The 19250-nt window shown below is 39.1% G+C and overlaps 1 protein-coding gene across 1 annotated transcript in view; it reads left to right on the forward strand.

Annotated features, from left to right (window-relative positions):
* Positions 1 to 19250, forward strand: part of PCCA (propionyl-CoA carboxylase subunit alpha) — a 300632-nt gene that overhangs the window by 113365 nt on the left and 168017 nt on the right. Inside the window, exons 12-14 of the mRNA XM_086481594.1 lie at positions 6289 to 6439; positions 16874 to 17017; positions 18553 to 18627. Of these exons, the coding sequence (XP_086337720.1) occupies positions 6289 to 6439; positions 16874 to 17017; positions 18553 to 18627 (370 nt within the window). The remainder of the gene's footprint in view (positions 1 to 6288; positions 6440 to 16873; positions 17018 to 18552; positions 18628 to 19250) is intronic.

Consider the following 19250-nt stretch of genomic DNA (forward strand, 5'->3'; position numbering starts at 1 on the left):
CTGGGCCCGGGTTAGAGACATTACTAGGAAACTCCCTGGTCTGGTACAGCCCTCTGGTTACTACCCGCTATTGGTTATGCAGGTTGGTAGTGATGAGGTTGGAGAGCGGAGTCCAAAGTTGATCAAAAGTGACTTCAGGGCACTGGGGCGATTGCTCGAAGGATCAGGAGCAGAGGTCGTGTTTTCCTCAATCCCTTCAGTGGCAGGGAAGAACACTGAAAGGAACAGGAAAACACACCTGATTAACATGTGGCTCAGAGGCTGGTGTCATCAGTGTAATTTTGGGTTTTATGGTCATGGGGAGGTTTGCATGGTACCAGCCCTGCTGGTGACAGACGGAGTTCGGGGAAAAGGATTCTCGCATATGAGTTGGTCGGTCTTATCAGGAAGGGGATGAGAGGCTGGAAAGCTGCCAGGCAAAAAAAGGACCTGGGGGTGCTCGTCGACAGCCGATTGAACATGAGCCGACAGTGTGCCCAGGTGGCCAAGAAGGCCAAACAGCATCCTGGCCTGTATCAGCAATAGTGTGGCCAGCAGGAGTTGGGAAGTGATGGTGCCCCTGTACTCGGCACTGGTGAGGCCACACCTCGAATCCTTTGTGCAGTTTTGGGCCCCTCACTCCAAGAAGGACATTGAGGTGCTGGAGTGTGTCCAGAGAAGGGCAACAAAGCTGGTGAAGGGCCTGGAGAACAGGTTTTATGAGGAGTGTCTGAGGGAACCGGGGTTGTTTAGTCTGGAGAAGAGGAGGCTGAGGAGGGGAGACCTTATCACTCTCTACAACTACCTGAAAGGAGGTTGTAGTGAGGTAGGAGGTGGTCTCTTCTCCCAAGTAGCATGCGATAGGATGAGAAGAAATGGCCTCAAGATGTGCAAGAGGAGGTTTAGATTGGACATTCGGAAAAGTTTCTTTAGTGAGGGAGTGGTCAAGCATTGGACCAGGCTGCCCAGGGAAGTGGTGGTGTCATTGTCCCTGGAGGTGTTCAAAAGACATGTTGATGTAGCTCTTGCAGACATGGTTTAGTGGGCATGGGGGTATTAGGTAGGTGGTTGGACTTGATGATCTTAGAGGTCTCTTCCAACCTAATGATTCTATAATTCTATGGTTTCATTTGTGAAATGTGAATACTTAGGTCCCCCTATACTGTGTCTGTGCATATACATATGCTGAGCACTTTAGAGGAGAGTCTTTTGCCTGTGGAGTACGTGTAAGGTGCTGCTTGCTGCTAATGTCTGCTCATTCTCCATGTGAGTGGTCAGTTAAAAGGAGTGATATGTCTTTCTCTCACCAGACAATTGTGATCAGAGTACTTTCTTTCATCAGAAATACCAGCTTTTTAACTTTCTTGGGCGTCCCTTCCAGCCCCTGTCATTGTGTGATTGTGTGATTCTCTGTTAGAGTCACCAGTAAGTTTTCTCATCCCTCCCTATAGCTCAAGAAGAGTGTGGGCTAGTCAATAACTTTCAAAATTTGGGGTGAAAACTCCTCTTTCTTCTTCTTGTTGAATGTTTTAGACTCTGCCAGACTTTTATTGACAGCTTTGGAAGCCTTATCTGTCTCACAGCCCCTTGCAGTTGGCTGCAAAATCCATTTATTTACAAGCGGTTACAAGACTGTTACAGATAAGCTGGGTACTAACTTCTGTCAGGCACTGTAGACACTCTAAAGCCTGAAGTTAGCCCTTCCTATGAATGCTGTTTTAGTTAGTCTCATTTGTTAATGACTCCTGGAAACACCTTTTGTTGTATGGCTGGGTGGAGGAAATGTACTGTCCTTTTTTTCTCCTTTATTCTTCAGGATCGATCTAAAGTAAATGGATCAATGGAAAGTAAATACACAAGAGTCTTGGCTGACTTCTATTCAATAACTGGAGCTCAAAGGAGTGCTCTTCAGCTTCACTTTGGTGAGAGCAAGTGTCCTGTCTAACCGTTTCAGAATCTGTTAGAAGCTTTTTTAACTTTTGCCTCACCACTTGGGTGAAGGAATGTCCAGGTGTGCAGAGGCATTTGGCTATCTGTACTATTTGATGCCCAAAGTTAAGATTTTTGGAATGTGCCACACAAAGGCCTTTCCACTCACTGTGACCATCCAGCACTACCCCTTGCTGTAGCAGTCAAAGAGATTAACTGTTTGATCCTCCATGGAATACAATTTAGAATCATGGAATCATTTAGCTTGGAAAGGACCCTTAGGATCATTGAGTCCAACCATAAACCGAACACTGCCAAGTCCACCACTAAACCATGTCGCTCAGCACCACATCTACGTGTCTCTAAATACCTCCAGGGATGGTGACTCAATCACTTCCCTGGTCAGCCTGTTCCAGTGCTTGACAACCCTTTCAGTGAAGAAATTCTTCCTAACGTCCAATCTAAACCTGCCCTGGTGCAACTTGAGGCTGTTTCCTCTCGTTCTATCAAAATACTCAGCTTCAGGACACTGAGTGTTAAGCCTTCTCTGTACAATTTCAGGCCTTTTCTGGACAAGTAATGATGGAACAGCACCCTGCCATTGTGTTCTGTACTAAGCATGCAAGATCCATATTAGCATCCACAGTGAGCAAGTCCTTAGAACTTTCTAGCTGCCTGCTTATTTCTCCTTTGTTGTCTCTGCTTTTCTCCAGTGATTCCATGTCCCTTGGATTAAACATTAGCATCGAAGATTTTCAGAATAAGGTGGTTCTTAGGACAGTCTCTCAACAGTTTCCGTAAATTTCCCTGACTTAATCTCAGGCAGGAAATAATTTATTATGTTTTTTTTCTTTCTTTCTTCCTACTGCGTGCTTTCAGAGTTAATATTGCCTTATCTATCCTAGATGTTAGTTTTGTAGTGTCTTTTTAAATTGAAAGATGGTCTTTCAGTTTAAGTTCAAAGGACAAAAATGTTTCTTTCTATTTCTGTCTGTGACAGAAAGATCTAAGAGGCAGGAGATTTAAAAGGGAGGCTATTTTACCAGTAAGTGCCTGTATTAGAATGCAAGTCAAACTGTTAAACTATTTTTGTGACCTTTTTTGCATGCTCCATTGTTAGCTTCTCTCAGGAATGTTTCTGTCCTTGGAAGGTGCACAGACAGCAGCTTCTTTCACTTTCTCCAAGTATAAGCGCTCTCTGAAATATCTCAGTATGATGCCAGGTACTTCAGGGTCATATTCCGGGTTAACTGCCAAGGTGCTACTTGAAGCCACCGACAATTTGAATGAATATATATAGTCAAGACCTTAGCAGAACGGTATATTACTGCACTAGACTCAGTGTACAAGTTCTCCTTAGAGTTATGCTGCATGTACGTGTATCAGATCCTACATTTCCTATCAGTCTGTCTAGAAATTCTTGAAGGATTTGGAGTTAAGAGAAACAGCCAGCCTGTTTTGTTTGTGACTGTGTACGTGATTCATAGGTGGGCACAGTACAGACGTGGGGGCAAAATTGTGTTCTCAAATAGTTTAGCATATTTATACCTGCCTAATAGATATCTCAAAGGAGAGTGTTTTTTGTAGCTAAGTAATTTTTTTTAAACAAATAGTATGCCTACCTATTTCCTAAGAGCAGGTAAGCTGAACTTGGCATGTAGGAAATGAAGTTACTGTTCTCTCCCAGTGTCGTGGTATCTTCAGAGGAAAGGTAAATGGTATTGATGATTTTTTTTTTTCTTTTGAAAAAAAGCTGAGCAGTAAATTTCCACTGATGGTGTAACTGTCTGTACATTTCAAAAGCTCAACCCTATCAGAGTGAAGGTGATGGAGGTATTTTGGGAAACGTCTGATGACCTAGAAATGGAGAAGTAACATCTTGCCCATGTGGTTCGTCTCTCTGGCTGTAGAAACAATGGCATAAACCAGTTGCGTTGTCTTTGGTCAACTTTACAATAGCTTGAAGAAGGTCTTATGAGTGAAATGTCAGGTCTGATCTTATTTTTTTCTTTTGTCGTGTGAATCCTTTTTATTTTGCAGCCTTCATGCTGCCATGGGAGCTATTTGGTCGAAAGGAAAACAGGTATATGTGTGCCAAAAAGGTTTAAAGTCAGGTTTAAAATGCTGTGTTTTCAAGTGATGCCTTATTAGATTGGGGAAGAGTTATTTTGGTTGTAAAAGATGCATTATTAAAGAAGGGTGAAATGATGTATATGAAAGGTAAAGCAGCAGAGGGGAACAGGAAAACTTTGGTTAATTAACCTAGCTGACTGCAGGGATGATCCAGTCGTTTTAGAGCATAAAGCTTAACCACGTGGCAGAGATCAAGTTTAGCAGTGTGACACCTCTGTTCCATTCTCTGGCTACAGCAGGAGGTGAACAGAGAGATCTCAGACCTACATTTAACAAACATGGCAAAGACACCACTGTAATAAAGGGGAGTAACTGTCTTTTATCTGTATGAGAAGTAATAATGGTTATTCTAGAAATAGAATATGAAGCTGATATTCGAAAGGTTCTGTTCTTCGTAAGCCACTCATTGACCTTTTGTGATCAAAGCCCTATAGAAACCCCAAAGTGAATTATAGATTGTTGACTTTGTGTGATGTATTGTCCTCTTATTGAATCAAAATAAGAAATATTATGAAACTCTTTTACATTATCAGTGCCTATTTTCGATAGGTACAACGCAGTTTTGCACATCTTCTGTTTTTTCTGATCTGGTGTAGGATCTGATAGCTTTCTTGGGATCAGACTTGACTTTCTTTTCCTGTTGATCCTGTTGTTTGCCAAGAAAGAAATTTTTCCCTAAATTCTGAAAATGCCTGCCTTATTGTCCATCAGAATCTGCCCGTGTGGGCACTGGAAGGACGGAGCTGCTAAGTAGCACTTTTTCTGTGATGTAAAAAGGATTCCATTGTCTCCTAGCTTGCTTAGATACTTCCTCACTTTTTATCTCATGTCAAATATTATTTGTTGTGGCAGGTGTCTAGCTTTTCAGTGAGTTCAGGTCTCAGTGAAAAACAGCATAGTAAGTACTGAAAGATGAGTCCTGACCCAGCACTGGCTTCCCTCTGAGTGCAGTCGTGGGCCACAGATGGAGCTTCACTGACTTTGATGGGGCCACTTCAGATATGTGGAGGCTTTTGATTGCTCCTTTGCAGAATTAGGACCCACTGTTCAAGATACCTCAAGAAATATATAGCATTTGGTATTTTAGTTTTAAATGATAACTTAGAGGTAAGGTAGAAGTGACTTCATATTCCCTTATGAAAGTACTTTAAAAATGGTGGCTGAGTTATGTGCCTAATGTAAATCACCACAGAACTATAATGAGCATATTTATAAGCTTATGTAAGATGAACAGCTTCATGTTGTCTTTCATTGAAAGTCAGTGTATCAGGGTGAGGGGCAACTAGTTTCACAACTTGGATGGAAAGACACAGAAATTTCTCTAGCTCTAAATTGGCCATCTGCATAGGTTAATCTAAATCTGAATTTGCAGTACAGAAGAGAGTAACAAGCAGAATATGTACCTTCCCAAGTCTTTCAATTCGCTGGACCGGTGGAAGTGGCATGTTGCTCTCCTAGAATGAGAAGGCTTGGCATTTGGGTGGTGTTCACAGTGGCTCCCAAGTGGTAGCTGATCTGCTCTTTGGGTGCCCTTGAGTGTGTCCAGGATTTGTGGAAAGGAATGAATTGCAATTGACAAACATGGATAACTAGCCTTCAGCTTACCAGTAGAGCTGAGAGATGAATGTAGGATACAAAGATTGAAGTCATGATAGTGTTGATGGTGTTTTAAATAATACGAATGCCCAAATACTTTTCACTGCAATCTTACTCATATAAGACGACCAAATAAATACTTAATTAATTTCCAAAACTTCTTCATTGCATAGAATATCAATAAAATGGCCACACTGTTTTAATTCAGAAAACCAATTCCCCTTAGACATCCTGTCTTGTATTTTGGCATTCATTTTTCCATTGGATGGAATTTTTTTAGTTACAGGGTTTTTTTGCAGTTAGATAAGCCTTCTAAAATATTGTGGATTTGTATGTATTTATTTTCATTTAACTTGCATTGTTATAGATCTCAGTGTTCTAAAAAAGTTGCGTTCTGTTATTTTACATTTTGGAGAATACTGTTATTTATCCTGAATTTCCTGTACGTTATCAGTAATTGCAAAGCATGCAGTATATCTCTTTAGGAGCAATATAAATGTAAAGTCATACATTTAACAGTCTTGACATGTTTTCATAACTTGAATAATGGTGCTGTCCTCTTTTGGTGGTAGTTTAAGCAGAAGATGAAGTGATTCCATTATTATTCTTATTATTTTTTAACTAAAGACAGGCGTTGTTTCTGTATTGTAGCACTTTTCTAGACCCTGAAACTCGAAGAGCAATGGGAGAACAAGCAGTAGCTCTTGCCAAAGCAGTAAGATATTCCTCTGCTGGAACAGTAGAATTCCTTGTGGACTCCAGTAAGAATTTCTACTTCTTGGAAATGAATACTAGACTTCAGGTAAGAAAAACAGCTCTTCGGATTCAGGAAGGTGTTATTTAAAGAAACAGAACATAACCTTCTTCCATACTTAGGGGTCTGCTCCTGCAAAGACTTAAACATAACTAACTTGACGCATATGAGCACTTACCACTGAACTTAAAAGATCTGTTCAAATAAGCCTGTGTATACAAGGCCTTGCAGCAGTGAGCTCTGGCACAGCACTCAAGTAAGCATTCGGAGCATTTGCTCTTTGTTACACTTGACCTAAAGACCTTGCAAGAGATCGCTGTTAAGTGCCACTGTGAGTTCACAATAAGTGGCTAGCCCCTGTGTTCTGATGCTTTTCCCCACTGGTTCATGAAGTTTCTTTTTTATTTTTTATACTTTGATCACTTCCTGAGTTTCTCTAGGAGGGTGATTGAAGCTGTATGTGTGTATCAGCAATAAAAACAGTAGCAGTCTGCGTATGATTCAAATTGTGACTGGAATGCAAGTGTGTAAAAAGCATGCTGACATGGTGTTGGATTTTTCTAACAACTGTTGTAGTCAGTAGTAGATATAATAATGTGCAGAGCAAATGAATGGACAGTGTTTTATGGAAAACCCCCTCTACCTCTTATTTGACTGTTACAATGCATATCTGGTCATAATCTAAGAAAACAGGTGCATAACTTGAAGTCTGGATATCATTCTCAAAGATGGGAAGAAAGTTTGACTTCTAAGCAAGTAAATTCCGTTGTCTTTATCCTCCTTTTCTTACTTCATTAAATAACGTCAGAAAGACTGAAATGTGGAATCAAGCAACAGAGTGATTAGCTGCTTATTCTGTTTTAGCTACATTTCATTAGGGCTGTGTCCCGCCTGTTGCTTGTACATGTGGGCAGTGATAGAGCATAACGAGATCTTGGTATTTCAAACATCTTTGCATGACTTTGTGTAATAGTTGGGTAAATTTATGCTTTGGGTCAAGAAGTGAGAGAGGGTTTGGGGGTGTTGTAATCTTCCCTTGTGCCAAGGAGAGGTTGCTGGTAACGTTTGCCTTGCCTTGCGAGGGCAGCAGTGTCTTTGGAATTAGTCATGGCAGTGATACTTCAAATGCATTTGCTAGGCACAATCTGGTCTACCTTAGATTCAGTTAGAGAGGGTGGTGGTTAGTGGCAATGTTCATTAAAATACTATGAAGAATTTCTGTCTTTCTGGTCATATTCTTTACACTGTGCCCAATCTTGTAGTTTTGGAGAGAATATTTTTTAGTGACTCTCCATGTTCTTGTTTACATAGAAGAAAACTAGTTTGTGGTTTTCTGCATAACCCATCAGAAGTTCAAAACCTTTTCCTTGTTGTAGCATATTATCATCCATCAGTGCCTAAATGGAATTAGCGATGGAGTATCCTTGGAGTTGATTTTTTTTTTTTTTTTGCAATTTGTTTTTAAAATGTTGTCTTTGCTGTTTTGTGGTGTCTTCTCCTCTGCAGTGCCTTAGTGGTAAGTGTTTAAAGTCCCAAACCTCAAACTTGCTTAATCATAGAGGTCTCCACATGTGCAGTAAGAAAGCTTTCACAATTCCATCTTTAAGGGCTCCTTTTGAAATACAGCCTAAGCAGTTTGACAATCCCCTATAATAGCAGACTCATTCTTTCCAACTCTTAAAGAAATTTACTAATCTTAAATTATAGTACTTGTGTAGATATTCTCTAATTCTTCTATCCTGACGGTGTATTGTCTCTAATTAGCATTTCACCTTCAGGTTGGAGAGTAGTAATTTTCTCTGATTCTTCCCCAGGCTTACCCAATTGATCTGCTGCTTCTCTCAGGTCTCAAGGTTTACTTTCTGTTCAGCCAACAGTTATGCAACTAACATCTCACACTTGCTCCCTTCTATTAAGAGCGAAACATAGAAGCTCTAATGAAGCTTGTCCAGATTTAACTTCAGAACTGGGAGAATCTCCAGATGTCCCTGTATTGCTTCAGTCTTTTTTCCCTTTTGCTTGTCCTGACCGTGAGGAGTGGCTAACAGGCTTACTTGCCCTGTTTTTGCTAAATGCTCCACAGTTGGAAGAACTTTCCCATATGGTGGGCATCTGATCCACAAATGATACTCCTAAGGTCTTTGTGTGCATCATGGACATGGCTACCTGTCGGCATCATCAGAACCTGTTTACTAAATTATACAATTTCCTATGTCTGTTTTAGTGTTTCAGCAGTCTCTAATCAGGTGACTGTAGCCTTTTTACTTTAGATACAGACTTCAGAATATACTTGTGTAAAGCTGACTAAACCATGTCCAATACCTTGCACTGCCTGTTTCTTCCCTCCCTCCCTTTGCTGTACCTGTCAGATATCTTCCAGTGTCTTTTGTAAATTATTTTGCTGTAATTGAGAGTTGTATTATTACTTGCCTGTCTTTTTGAGGAACTCTTTGGGAATATACCTTTTCTGCTATATAGTCCTGCAAAAAAGTATAAATAGCACCTTACAGGAAGTTTATGTTTTACTTAATTCTTGTGTTAAGTGTTGCTGCAATACAATATGAGGTTGGAAAGTGGAAAAGTTGGTGAATCAGCTCCATTGTGTCTCTTGTATGCTACACAAATCTGTTACAGATGTTTCACTCCCTCCAAGTGAATCAGCTAGAATGATTTATTCTTTGCTGTTGGCAATGTTCTTTTTGTTGTATCTGCTTTTCTGCCATCTTTCAGAGGCAAGCTGATAAGTATGAGACATGAGATTTGGTAATTGGATAGCAAAACTAGTTATTATTACTTTCTGCAAGAAAACTTAGAAATGTCTGCCCTGGTACCTACAAGAGAACTTCCATAAGTTGTCATTTAGGGCACTTTTGGAGTGGTTTTCAGGCAGCTACTGCTGTTAAGATTGTTGAGACAGACCAGATGTTGAATATCTGATTCTTTATAGCTGCTCACGCTGTGGTGTGCTTTGTGTTACCTAGTTATCATCAGCCTAATCGTGGTCCAGAATAGCCAAACAAGAGCTTTGAAATAAATGAGAAGTTTCTGACCCCTTAGATTGACAGCCTTTCTAACTTACAAATTGTGCCAAAATCTCCTTACCACGCTACCATCAGAAATGCTTGCTTTCGCCAGAAAAGTCTCTTCTGTTTTTCACTGGAAGATTAGAAATGTTCCTCTTTGATTTTATAGGAAGAGAGTCTACAGGCTGTACATAAAGAATATCTGTTAATATATGGGTGTGCGGTGTAGCTAAGCTCCTTACATGTGAATCAGTTACTGACAGCAAAGGGAAAATATCACATATTCTAGAAGTTTGTAGTACATTGAAATGAGAAGCGTCCTTGGTTGGCTTGAGAAGAGCTGAGAAGAGTACAATGAGCGGTGTGAAGAGAGCACTTACCCTGAATACAGTTTATACATCTGTGTTTCAGGTCTGTTCCCAGCCTTCTGCCTCCCTCATGACCTGTGTGATTTAAATAACAAGCGAGCACTCTCTTCCTCCTCAAAACATGACCAAATTTGCTTAGAGTAATCTGATTGAGAAGATCATTTGTATGGACTATTCAGCACAGTGGAGTTGAGATATATGGCAATTTGAGTAGCAGTGTGTTTTTTCATGTGACAGTTTGAATATTTTTGTCATAACTTTTCAGGGAATAAAAGTTAATTTTGTAGAGTACTCTGTTGACGTGTTTGTAAGAGATTTATTGAAAGCAAATGACATATCTTTATGTTTTTATTTTACAGTTAATTGTAGCAAGAGTATTTATTTTATGTAAATGTTTTCAAGATCTTTTAAAGTAACTTGATTCTAAGGCACAAAGCGAATGTAAATAAGCTTCCATACACCCATAAAACATTACTTGGTGTTAAGATTTGTTCATCACTTTCAATGTTTTCATTGGATCTTACTGACCCCTGGAAAATGATATATTCCAGAGCTTTGTCTTTGTACAAAACTGACCATGCCTAGTGCAAAAGTCAGGAAGAATTTTTACACGCAACGTGTGTCTTTCTGCCTCCCTTTTTGTCTGTTTGTCCAGTCATGAAAGTGTAAAAAGCATAACTGGAAAATGTCTAGAAGTATGTAGAAATCCTGTTGGTGATTGTCTGAAGCTCCACTGCTTATAAACTCCTGGTTCTAACAGTCTCTTAATGGTGTCTGTATTCTGTTGCACATCATTAGGCAGCACCAGCTACCTGTTCGCTCAGTGAAGGAGAGAAGTGCTGGAAAATATTGCAGCTGCACTACGTAAACAGTAGCAGCAAAATGCAAATAGCAAATTGATGAGCTGAGTCTGGATTGCCAGCTAAAACCACAGAGAGGTGGTGACTTTGGTATCCGTAGCAGACCCATGGGACAGCAAGCAGTGGTTTTGCTGTCTTGGTGTGCATAGCTGCCTGGAGGATGACTTGTAATAGGTGGGCAGGAGTATGAGATCAGTGAAAGGGGCTGTCAGGAATTAGGGGAGTAGAGTTCTACAAAGTCTGAATGGTGAGATTTCAAAGTAAAGTCTCAAGTGTCTGTTTCTGCAGTTTGCTGAGGCTTTTCATATTTCTTAATACTGGAATCTTGTTTTACTGTGACACTTTGCTTCAGTCATTTTTAAATAGGCTAACGAACAGTGTCAGATGGTAAAGACTTTCAATTGCTGCTAACCTGGGCCGAATTTGAACTACTGACCTAAAGGTGAAAGGTCTCTTATCCCATTACCAATCCCCTAAGCCCACCAGAATCCATTCTGCACACAGTTTATACCAGCTGTTCATGGCCATTTTTAGAACCGAAAGAAAAGGTGATTTTGCTGCCAAACAACACTTCTTCACACAAGAGGGTCAGCCGACAACAGTTAACCAGATTTTTGCCACATTCTTGCCTCCTAATGCAACTTCCATTATGTAGCTACTGGTTGTCTGCTTTTCAGGCTTCCCAAAAGAACTACAGAAAAGCATTGCTAATTGTTGTTGACAGAAGAGAACGACGTTGTTTGTGTAAGTCATTGAATCTGAAAGATGCCATTAGCAGTGCTGCCAGGGCATAGAGTGATATCTTAGAGACAACATTACCACATAACTATCATAGAATACTATTAAAAAAGGTAGAGAAAAAGGAGGCTCCCCTCCATTTTTATTAAGTAGAGAAACAAAAGATCATTCTTCAAAGGGCACATTAAGTTTCCTTCCTTTGGTGAATTTGATGTAAAGAAAACCCAAGAATGTCTGCAGTGTGACCAGAGCCACCTTGAATGAAGTACTCTGAGAGCACTTTAATAGTGCTGCTAAATATAGTGAAAGCAGGAACTGCAGCTTTAGGAAAGAAAGTGCAGGTTTTGTGGGTGCAAGCTTCTTTTATTTTCTTGTGTAGAGTAGGTAGTGCGAAGGAAATTGTGTAGAATTACTGAATTGCGAGATTTTTTTTGAGGTGCGGGATGTTAATTGAGAAAGTTATGCTGAAGTTGTGAGCTAAATAACTTTATGTAAAGTATGTGCTGTTTGTTTAAAACACAGAAAAGACAGATTCAGTATTCATAGGCTACATAAGTAATTCCTTGCCTGAGTTGGTCCAGTACAATAAAGAAACAAATCCTTGCAAAGAAAAATTGAGAAAACTGAACCAATGATTATTGGAAGATAATTTCCTATGGGGAAGTAGATTAAATGGTTGTTTCCGAAGTTGTTATATGCTATGATTAAAAAATTAGTTGGTACCAAATGCCTGTGCATTAGTTTTTATTCCTGCAACGTCCTACTTGGGAAATAATAAAAATCTACCTGAGCATCTTAGTTGATGGAATTTTTGTAGTTCTGGTTGCACTCAGTTTTTCAATCACATACTAAGAAATCAGAAAATAAACAACAACTGTTATTATATACTATGTCTATAGAAGAGGACAACCTAGGAGATTGCCTGTTACCTATTCCTGTGTGCTTTCCATTCATTCTGTACACTAATCCAACCATTGTTTGTTTTCCAGCAGCCTTTCTGAAAAGCTGTTTTTTACTATGTGCTACCAAACCCCATATACGTGTGAACTATTTTGCAGAAAGGAGGTGTAACCCCAGAGTGCTCCTGCTTGTAGCTTTCAGGAAGCTGGCATGCTTGAGGAGCACAACATGTGTGCACCTCTGTTGCTGTTCAGTTCTCTGAAACAGAAACCAGGCTTATGGAAATAAAGGGGGTTGAGGAGCATCTGTAAGTTGGTGGGTTTGGGCCAGTTGATACTGGATTTGGCTGCAGCAGAAAAGCCCGTGGGACTCCAGGTGAAACATGTTTCCTGGAAACTGAGTTGTATGTTGAAAGTTAGTTTTGAGATTATTTATCTGAATGTAAAGGAGTATTTGACACCAGCTAGGGACTTACAGTAGTAGGGGTGACATAGGCTGTAGTTTTAAATCTGCTGAAATTTAGATTTTCTTGGTCGCTGTGGTCTGCTTGAATGCGCCAACTGGTGTGTGAGTAACTTGATGCCTTATGCACACAGGGGCAAGAGGGCAATCTGTGAGAGTATCCAGAAGTGTTTGCTATTAGATCTGAGTACCTTGATGGTCTTGAGAAAAATGTGTCCTGAAATTATTCCCCTGAATATAAAGGGAGCAGTCATTGCTAATGTAACTCTTAGCTCCAACTGTTCATAAAAACTGCATGACTGTTTTTGTAGCTGTGGATGAACCCCAGTATTGTGAAGCTTTAAGACCATTGGCAGTCACAGAACAGGAGGAGAATTAACAGCCTCTCTGTACTGTTCGGGGGGGGATGGATATGCTAACTGTACTGTGATGTTGGCAGGTTCCCCAGCTCTCTTGTACCTGCTTCACCATCTAGAAACTGGGACTTAGTTATTGTGTTCTTACAGCTTTGCCCCTAGTGTCTCTTGCTGTATAAACTGCAAGAGGCTAGGGAAGCAAAAACACTTGTAATGCTCACAGGGCATCTGATTGCTGAAGAAAGAGCAGATCTGGTATGAAGGGGAAACACTTTCCCTTTCACCCTCTATGGATATTGCTGGCCATAACAGATATGGCTTTCTGCACTTGAAAGCAGGAATATGTGGTGTTTTTCAGAGAAAGAAGTGTGTGTGGATCAAAGTGGGGGGAGTTAAGACATTTTCAGGGAGGTATGTATCGTATTGAAGTGCATTGAAATGATGACTTGTTGTAAATTGTTTACTTATAAGTAAAGGAACTGGTAGTAAAGGTGATGCCTTTGGCAACTGACTAATTGAGAGTTGTCGCCGATCAATTTTTCTGCTTGTCCTGTTGAGAATAAGGTACAGCTGCCTTGATATAGCTATGATCTGTAGATTGCTTGCTGCAGACATGTCTGGTTTCGCCCTTTGTGTTAAGAACAGAGATAATGTGTGAATTTACCCACTATGATATAACCAAACCACCATTGGCTCTTACCTTACTGACTGGGGCTTCACTGGCAACATCTTAGATCAGCTGACTACAAAATTGAGTATGGCCCAAAGCTAAAAGAGTTGATCAGCTGAGCGTGATTCACCTTCGTTTGTGAGCATACGCACATTCACGTCTTCAACAATTTAGTCCTTGACTTGCATCTATAAAATGGCAAGTAAAGGCTGTTGGTTGAGAAGAGGTGTAGCATAAAATTGATACAAGGAAATACAACAGGCAGGCAAAACAAGAGTGATGCCTGGAGTAGAAAGCTGAAAAGTAAAAGAGGAAAGTGTTTAAAGCCTGGCTTTTAATAGTGATTTTAAAAATAGATGCAACAATTACCTCAGTCAAATAGGTGCAACGGTTATTGTAGAACTTTCATACGTAGGGAATTGTGATGTCTGTGTTTTCTGGTTTTGGGAGGGGAGGGAGAATAGGGTTGTAATTTCTTACCTCCTTCTACCTATTCTGTCTTTCCTTGCTTTGTAAAAGATTAGAGCTTTGATTTCAGATCCTGCATGTGTATCTCTGTGGGTGGATTCTTGCACCTCCAAAACCTCATTGCAGGGTGCTTGTTGAATCAGGATATGGCATTACTGCTTTGTTAGTGTCCTTTTGTGCTGTATGCTGAAGTATATTCTGATTAATGCTAAAAGTACTGACCCCCTCCTGCCCTCCCCTTGCCGAAAGAAAACTGCAAATACTAAAACAAATGCAGTTTGAGCTGTGCACATCACCAAAAGGGTAAAGTTACAAATAAGTCAACTAGGATTTCAAGGTCAAAATTATTTTCTTCCCCATTTTGGTCATCTGATGGTCTTAATGTATACTAAAATGCGTTCTAAATGTATTTGTTACCCCGAAATTAGCGATATGATTGGTACTGTCTACATTATGTCTAAACAGCACTAGTTGAAGGATAGTCCTGAAAGAAAGCTGAGCAACTTCTCTCCACCCCAAAAAAAAACCCCTCAGAAAATTTTCCTTAGTGTATTTTCTGAATTTTGTTTCATGTGCAGACACAGAGGGAGTATTTTGAAGAAACAGAAGAAAATATTGACGAAGTCAAAGATCTGTGTTAAAGAATGGATTAAATAAATGTTTGTGAGTCATAAGAACCAAACAACAAAAATATTTTTCTTTCCAGAAACATTCCATCCTATTTTGATCATCAACAATAAAGCTGAAAACAACAATGAAGCTATTGAATCTGGAATGCCAATTGCTATCCAAGAAAAATGACAGTATATCTAAATAATGCAAATGTCTTAAAAAAAAAAAAAAAGGAAAGAAAAGAAATACTGTATTTTAATTATCTGGAATATTATAATTCCAAGCGTGTTCTAAACTCAAAGGTAATTTTTTTAAAAAACTTAAATTCCAAAATAAGAGAATAAGTTATGTTGTCCAAATATAAAAGTGTGATAAATAACTTTCTATTAAAATTTAGGGAGTTTTAATAGAAACTTCAGGTCTTAATAGAAATTGAATTGCTTCAATTTGGCGCTGCAGGATCGACACTGAGTTGTTTCATAGATTCTCCAAATACTGTTATTAAGCCTGACATGCTGGAGAATATCATGTGTTAGGTAGAATCAGGATTGAATCCCAAAGGTACATCCTTAAACTGTATAATCAGATTCCCATTTCAATGTCACTTTTATCCTTCAAAGAATAGGTGCTTGTTTCAGTGATGATTTGTCATTAAAATTATGTCAAAATGTCTTAAAATGTTGAAACTCTAAACAAACTCACAGCACACACAGGGCTAATTATGGATGCCATCTGTTTATTTTTACAAAGCTTTTTTCTTAAAGACCAAAGCATCTTCTTGTTCTGATAAGCCACGAGATTATTGTAATGACTACATGTTTTCCTTAATACTAGTGTACTTGAAGGAAGAAAGACAAGTGGTTTGGTCACTGACCTTTTCCTGTGTCACAAAATGTACGTGGTGTGACATTTCATGATACAGAAACCATTGTGAAGTGCATTTTCTTAAGATATTTTGGCCCTTGGAAGACAAACATTTTATAATAAAAATGGCAGTTCTGTCATAATTTCTATATGGAAAGTCTTATGGCTGTCTCTGTGTGAAGAACATGCTTTTAGCATGCCTGTCTCTTACTTCATCTGCATGGTGGGCCCTCCTATCTTTGGGTGCTTTTTTACTGTACTATGTCTAGTTAAAGGTCTTTTTAAAGTTAATAAATGTGATCATTTATATCCCCATTTCAAAGAAAAGTGTGTGTGTGCATGTGCGTATGCGCGCACATGTGTGCATGCTTGTACGCACATGCTGGGGTTAGTGTGAACGACGGGTATTCCCATGGCAGCATCATCCAAAGCCGTTAGCAGCAATTTGCTGAGAGCGCAGAGCGACTCTACTGGTCCAGCCCAGCTATTGTGCATGCTAAGCACTAAACAGATAAGTCTGGAGGGGGAAAAAAATTGAAGGATCCATCTGCTCATTTCTGCTACACTGCGCTGATGCAAGATTACGCTAATCTGGTTGCTTGTCAGGACAGGTTAGTGAAAGCAGGCGAATGGGTGAGATTTAGGGTAGGCTAGTTCTATGGAAAATTATAAGCGGCTCCTGTACGTGCCATGTTAAGTGTAGCAGAACGGGTTGATTATCAGATACTTTGAGGTTTTCAGTTAAAATGTATGTACTGCTACAGTGTGAGTCTTTCAAAACAAATTCGAATGGGAAAAGCTTCTGAACAAAGAAAAATTAACTCCTTGTCACCAGGTGCATTTGAATTTGTAGAATTAATCAAAAAATCCCAGCAAACCCCCGAACTCTCCTAGGTGTTCTCTATACTTTTCCTTTTGTATGCTGTTCCTAGTTATTGTAACTTACTAATTATTTTATTTTTTGATGTTTCCCTGCAAAGATGGGAGTTTGTCAAGTAGAAATTTTTTGGGGAAAAAGACCAAGAGGGGAACGTATTCTCTGTCTGTTCTTTGGCTGGTCTAATTTCTTGTTTTATCTGTGTTTGTTTACAGAGAGAGATTTTGTTGTTGTTGTTGTTGTTGTTTTTGTTACCTACTGACTGACAGTTCTTGACCTTGCAGGTTGAACATCCTGTCACAGAATGCATTACCGGCCTGGACTTAGTCCAAGAAATGATCCGTGTTGCTAAGGGTTACCCTCTGAGGCACAAACAGGCTGATATTCCCATCAATGGCTGGGCGGTTGAATGTCGAGTTTATGCTGAGGTAAATGAGTGGTAATGGGCAGGAGGGTAGGTGGTTGAATTGTGGAGTAATAGTACCCAGGTGTGAATAGATGCCAACGAATATCATATGAAAGTCACGATTTAGAGTATGTAACGCAAATGGTTAATGAGCTTTCGTAAAACTGTAGATTTTTTATGTTTTAATTAAAAATACAGTTTGTATGTCAACATAGCTTTTTTTTTTTTCCAAAAACCAAAGTTCAAAATGGTCAAAGAGATAACTGAGGTTTATTTCTGAAGTCATTTGCTCTATGTTCTGTTCACATTTAATGATGCAGTGCTGGAGTTATTTGCTACAGGTAGCTAGTGTTTTCACGTTTCTTAACTTGTGTGCTTGAAACTTGTTGGCTTAGGCAGTTAAAATCCAATAGCTTATGGAATTTTTGTTGTTGTACTAAAACATTGTAATAAGTTGTTGAAAAAGCAAGTTACATGTCTTCAGAAACTACAGTTCATAGGACAAACTTTCAAAGTGCTTTCCAAGACAATAACTTTTTAATTATGGTATGACTCTCTATCTCACCTTAAAGAAGGTTACCAAAATATAAACCTCATTTTGAAGCATGTTTAAGACATTTCAAGGTAATGTCTTTTTGCGATCATTTTTGATACATAAAAATCAAGATTTGTTAAAAGGATGCCTAGCTTCCTTCATTTTGTTTTTGGAATGTTTTAGCTAACTGTGCTTTTCAAAAATAATTCAGCACCTTGAGATGTTTTTTCCCTTGTTTAACTATTGTGGCTTTTGTGACCTAGGACATCTTATTTTATGGTTTTTTTTTTCTTTTTCTTCATGACGTGCACGTAATCTTCAACTTGCTCTACTGTTTACAAGTTATATGAACTATTTTGATAAAGAATAAATATTTGCCCTGTGATTGGCATGGAAGCCATTCTGAGTGTGAGTAGGCTTTACCCTGGAGCAATGGATGTTTGGGCTTTTTTTTTGTTTGTTCAACTTATATTCCCTCACATTTATAAGTAATAAATCCAGCTATTTTGCAATAAATTTGGTTATTCTATAGGCCATATATTTGTTTGCTGTCCTGTTAAGTTTATACTGTTATTGCATTATGTAGGAGATTTCCAAAGGCATAAAAGTCAGTTTGATTTCTTAAGATAATTGAATTTCTTAACTACCCTTTTTATCTCTGAAATTTTTTTTCCTTATACTCTTTTCTCAACTCCACCCTTATGAATACTTTCCCGTCCTTCTTCCAAGGCACAGTGTAGCAAATGAAAATGTCATCTTTGTATATTTTGGTGGTGTACTGTAGCTGAGTGCAGAGCGCTTCTTCCCTGCTTTTTGACTGTGATACAAGAGAATTTATACGCTTCCAGTTTTTTATGTGGAGTTGCAGGGGTAGGTGGATGAAGAAACGTACTTTAACACAATTCTGGGGAAGAAAACAAAGTTATTCCAGCAGTGGTTTCTGTTAGATTTTAAGCTTTTTAATATTATCTTCTCTGCATCTGTAAAAACTTAATGCTGTCTCACATTGAATTTTATTTCAGGACCCCTACAAATCTTTTGGCCTGCCATCCGTTGGTAAACTCTCTCAGTATCAGGAGCCATTGCATGTGCCAAGTGTAAGTAACTTGGTTCTGGTTTTCATAGATGCCGAGTGTCACTTTATAGACAGAAACTATAAGTACTCACCAGCTTTGTAAATCGGGCCTTTTTTCCATCTTTTTGCCAGGAGGGACGGCGACAGGACGTGGCAGTATTTATTTGTGCAACCTGAAAAACTGCTTAAAAATGTAGAGTTCCAAACTGGGTTTATATCAGGAAACCGTTATATGTTGAAATATTTTGTTATGTTCTGTAACTTTCAGCTTAAGTTTTTCAGACACAGCTTTAGTAAAAATAACATGGTAATTAGAAAGGACAGTGAAATGTTGAGTCAGGTCTTTAAGCACAGAGAACTGGGGACACCAGTGGGAAACTGCCAGTGCTTTCTGTTTAGCTTTGTAGACTTTAAAGAGGAAACTTGTTACAGCGACTATTACACGTTTCAGGATACGTTTTAACTATATGGAACAGCTGTTTAACAAACAGTGTTTTCTGCTATGTGTAAAGAACAAGGACACTGCCTTTCTGTAAAATCAAGGTAGGCTAAGTCGTAAGTGCATATATACATGACAGTCTGTCAGTTAGTGGAATGATGAGGCTGCACCATCTGTGAATATGATTATTCAGTCTGATTGCATGG

Source organism: Leptosomus discolor, chromosome 1, assembly GCF_034619465.1.
Source record: "Leptosomus discolor isolate bLepDis1 chromosome 1, bLepDis1.hap2, whole genome shotgun sequence".
NCBI classification, from domain to species: Eukaryota; Metazoa; Chordata; class Aves; order Leptosomiformes; family Leptosomidae; genus Leptosomus; species Leptosomus discolor.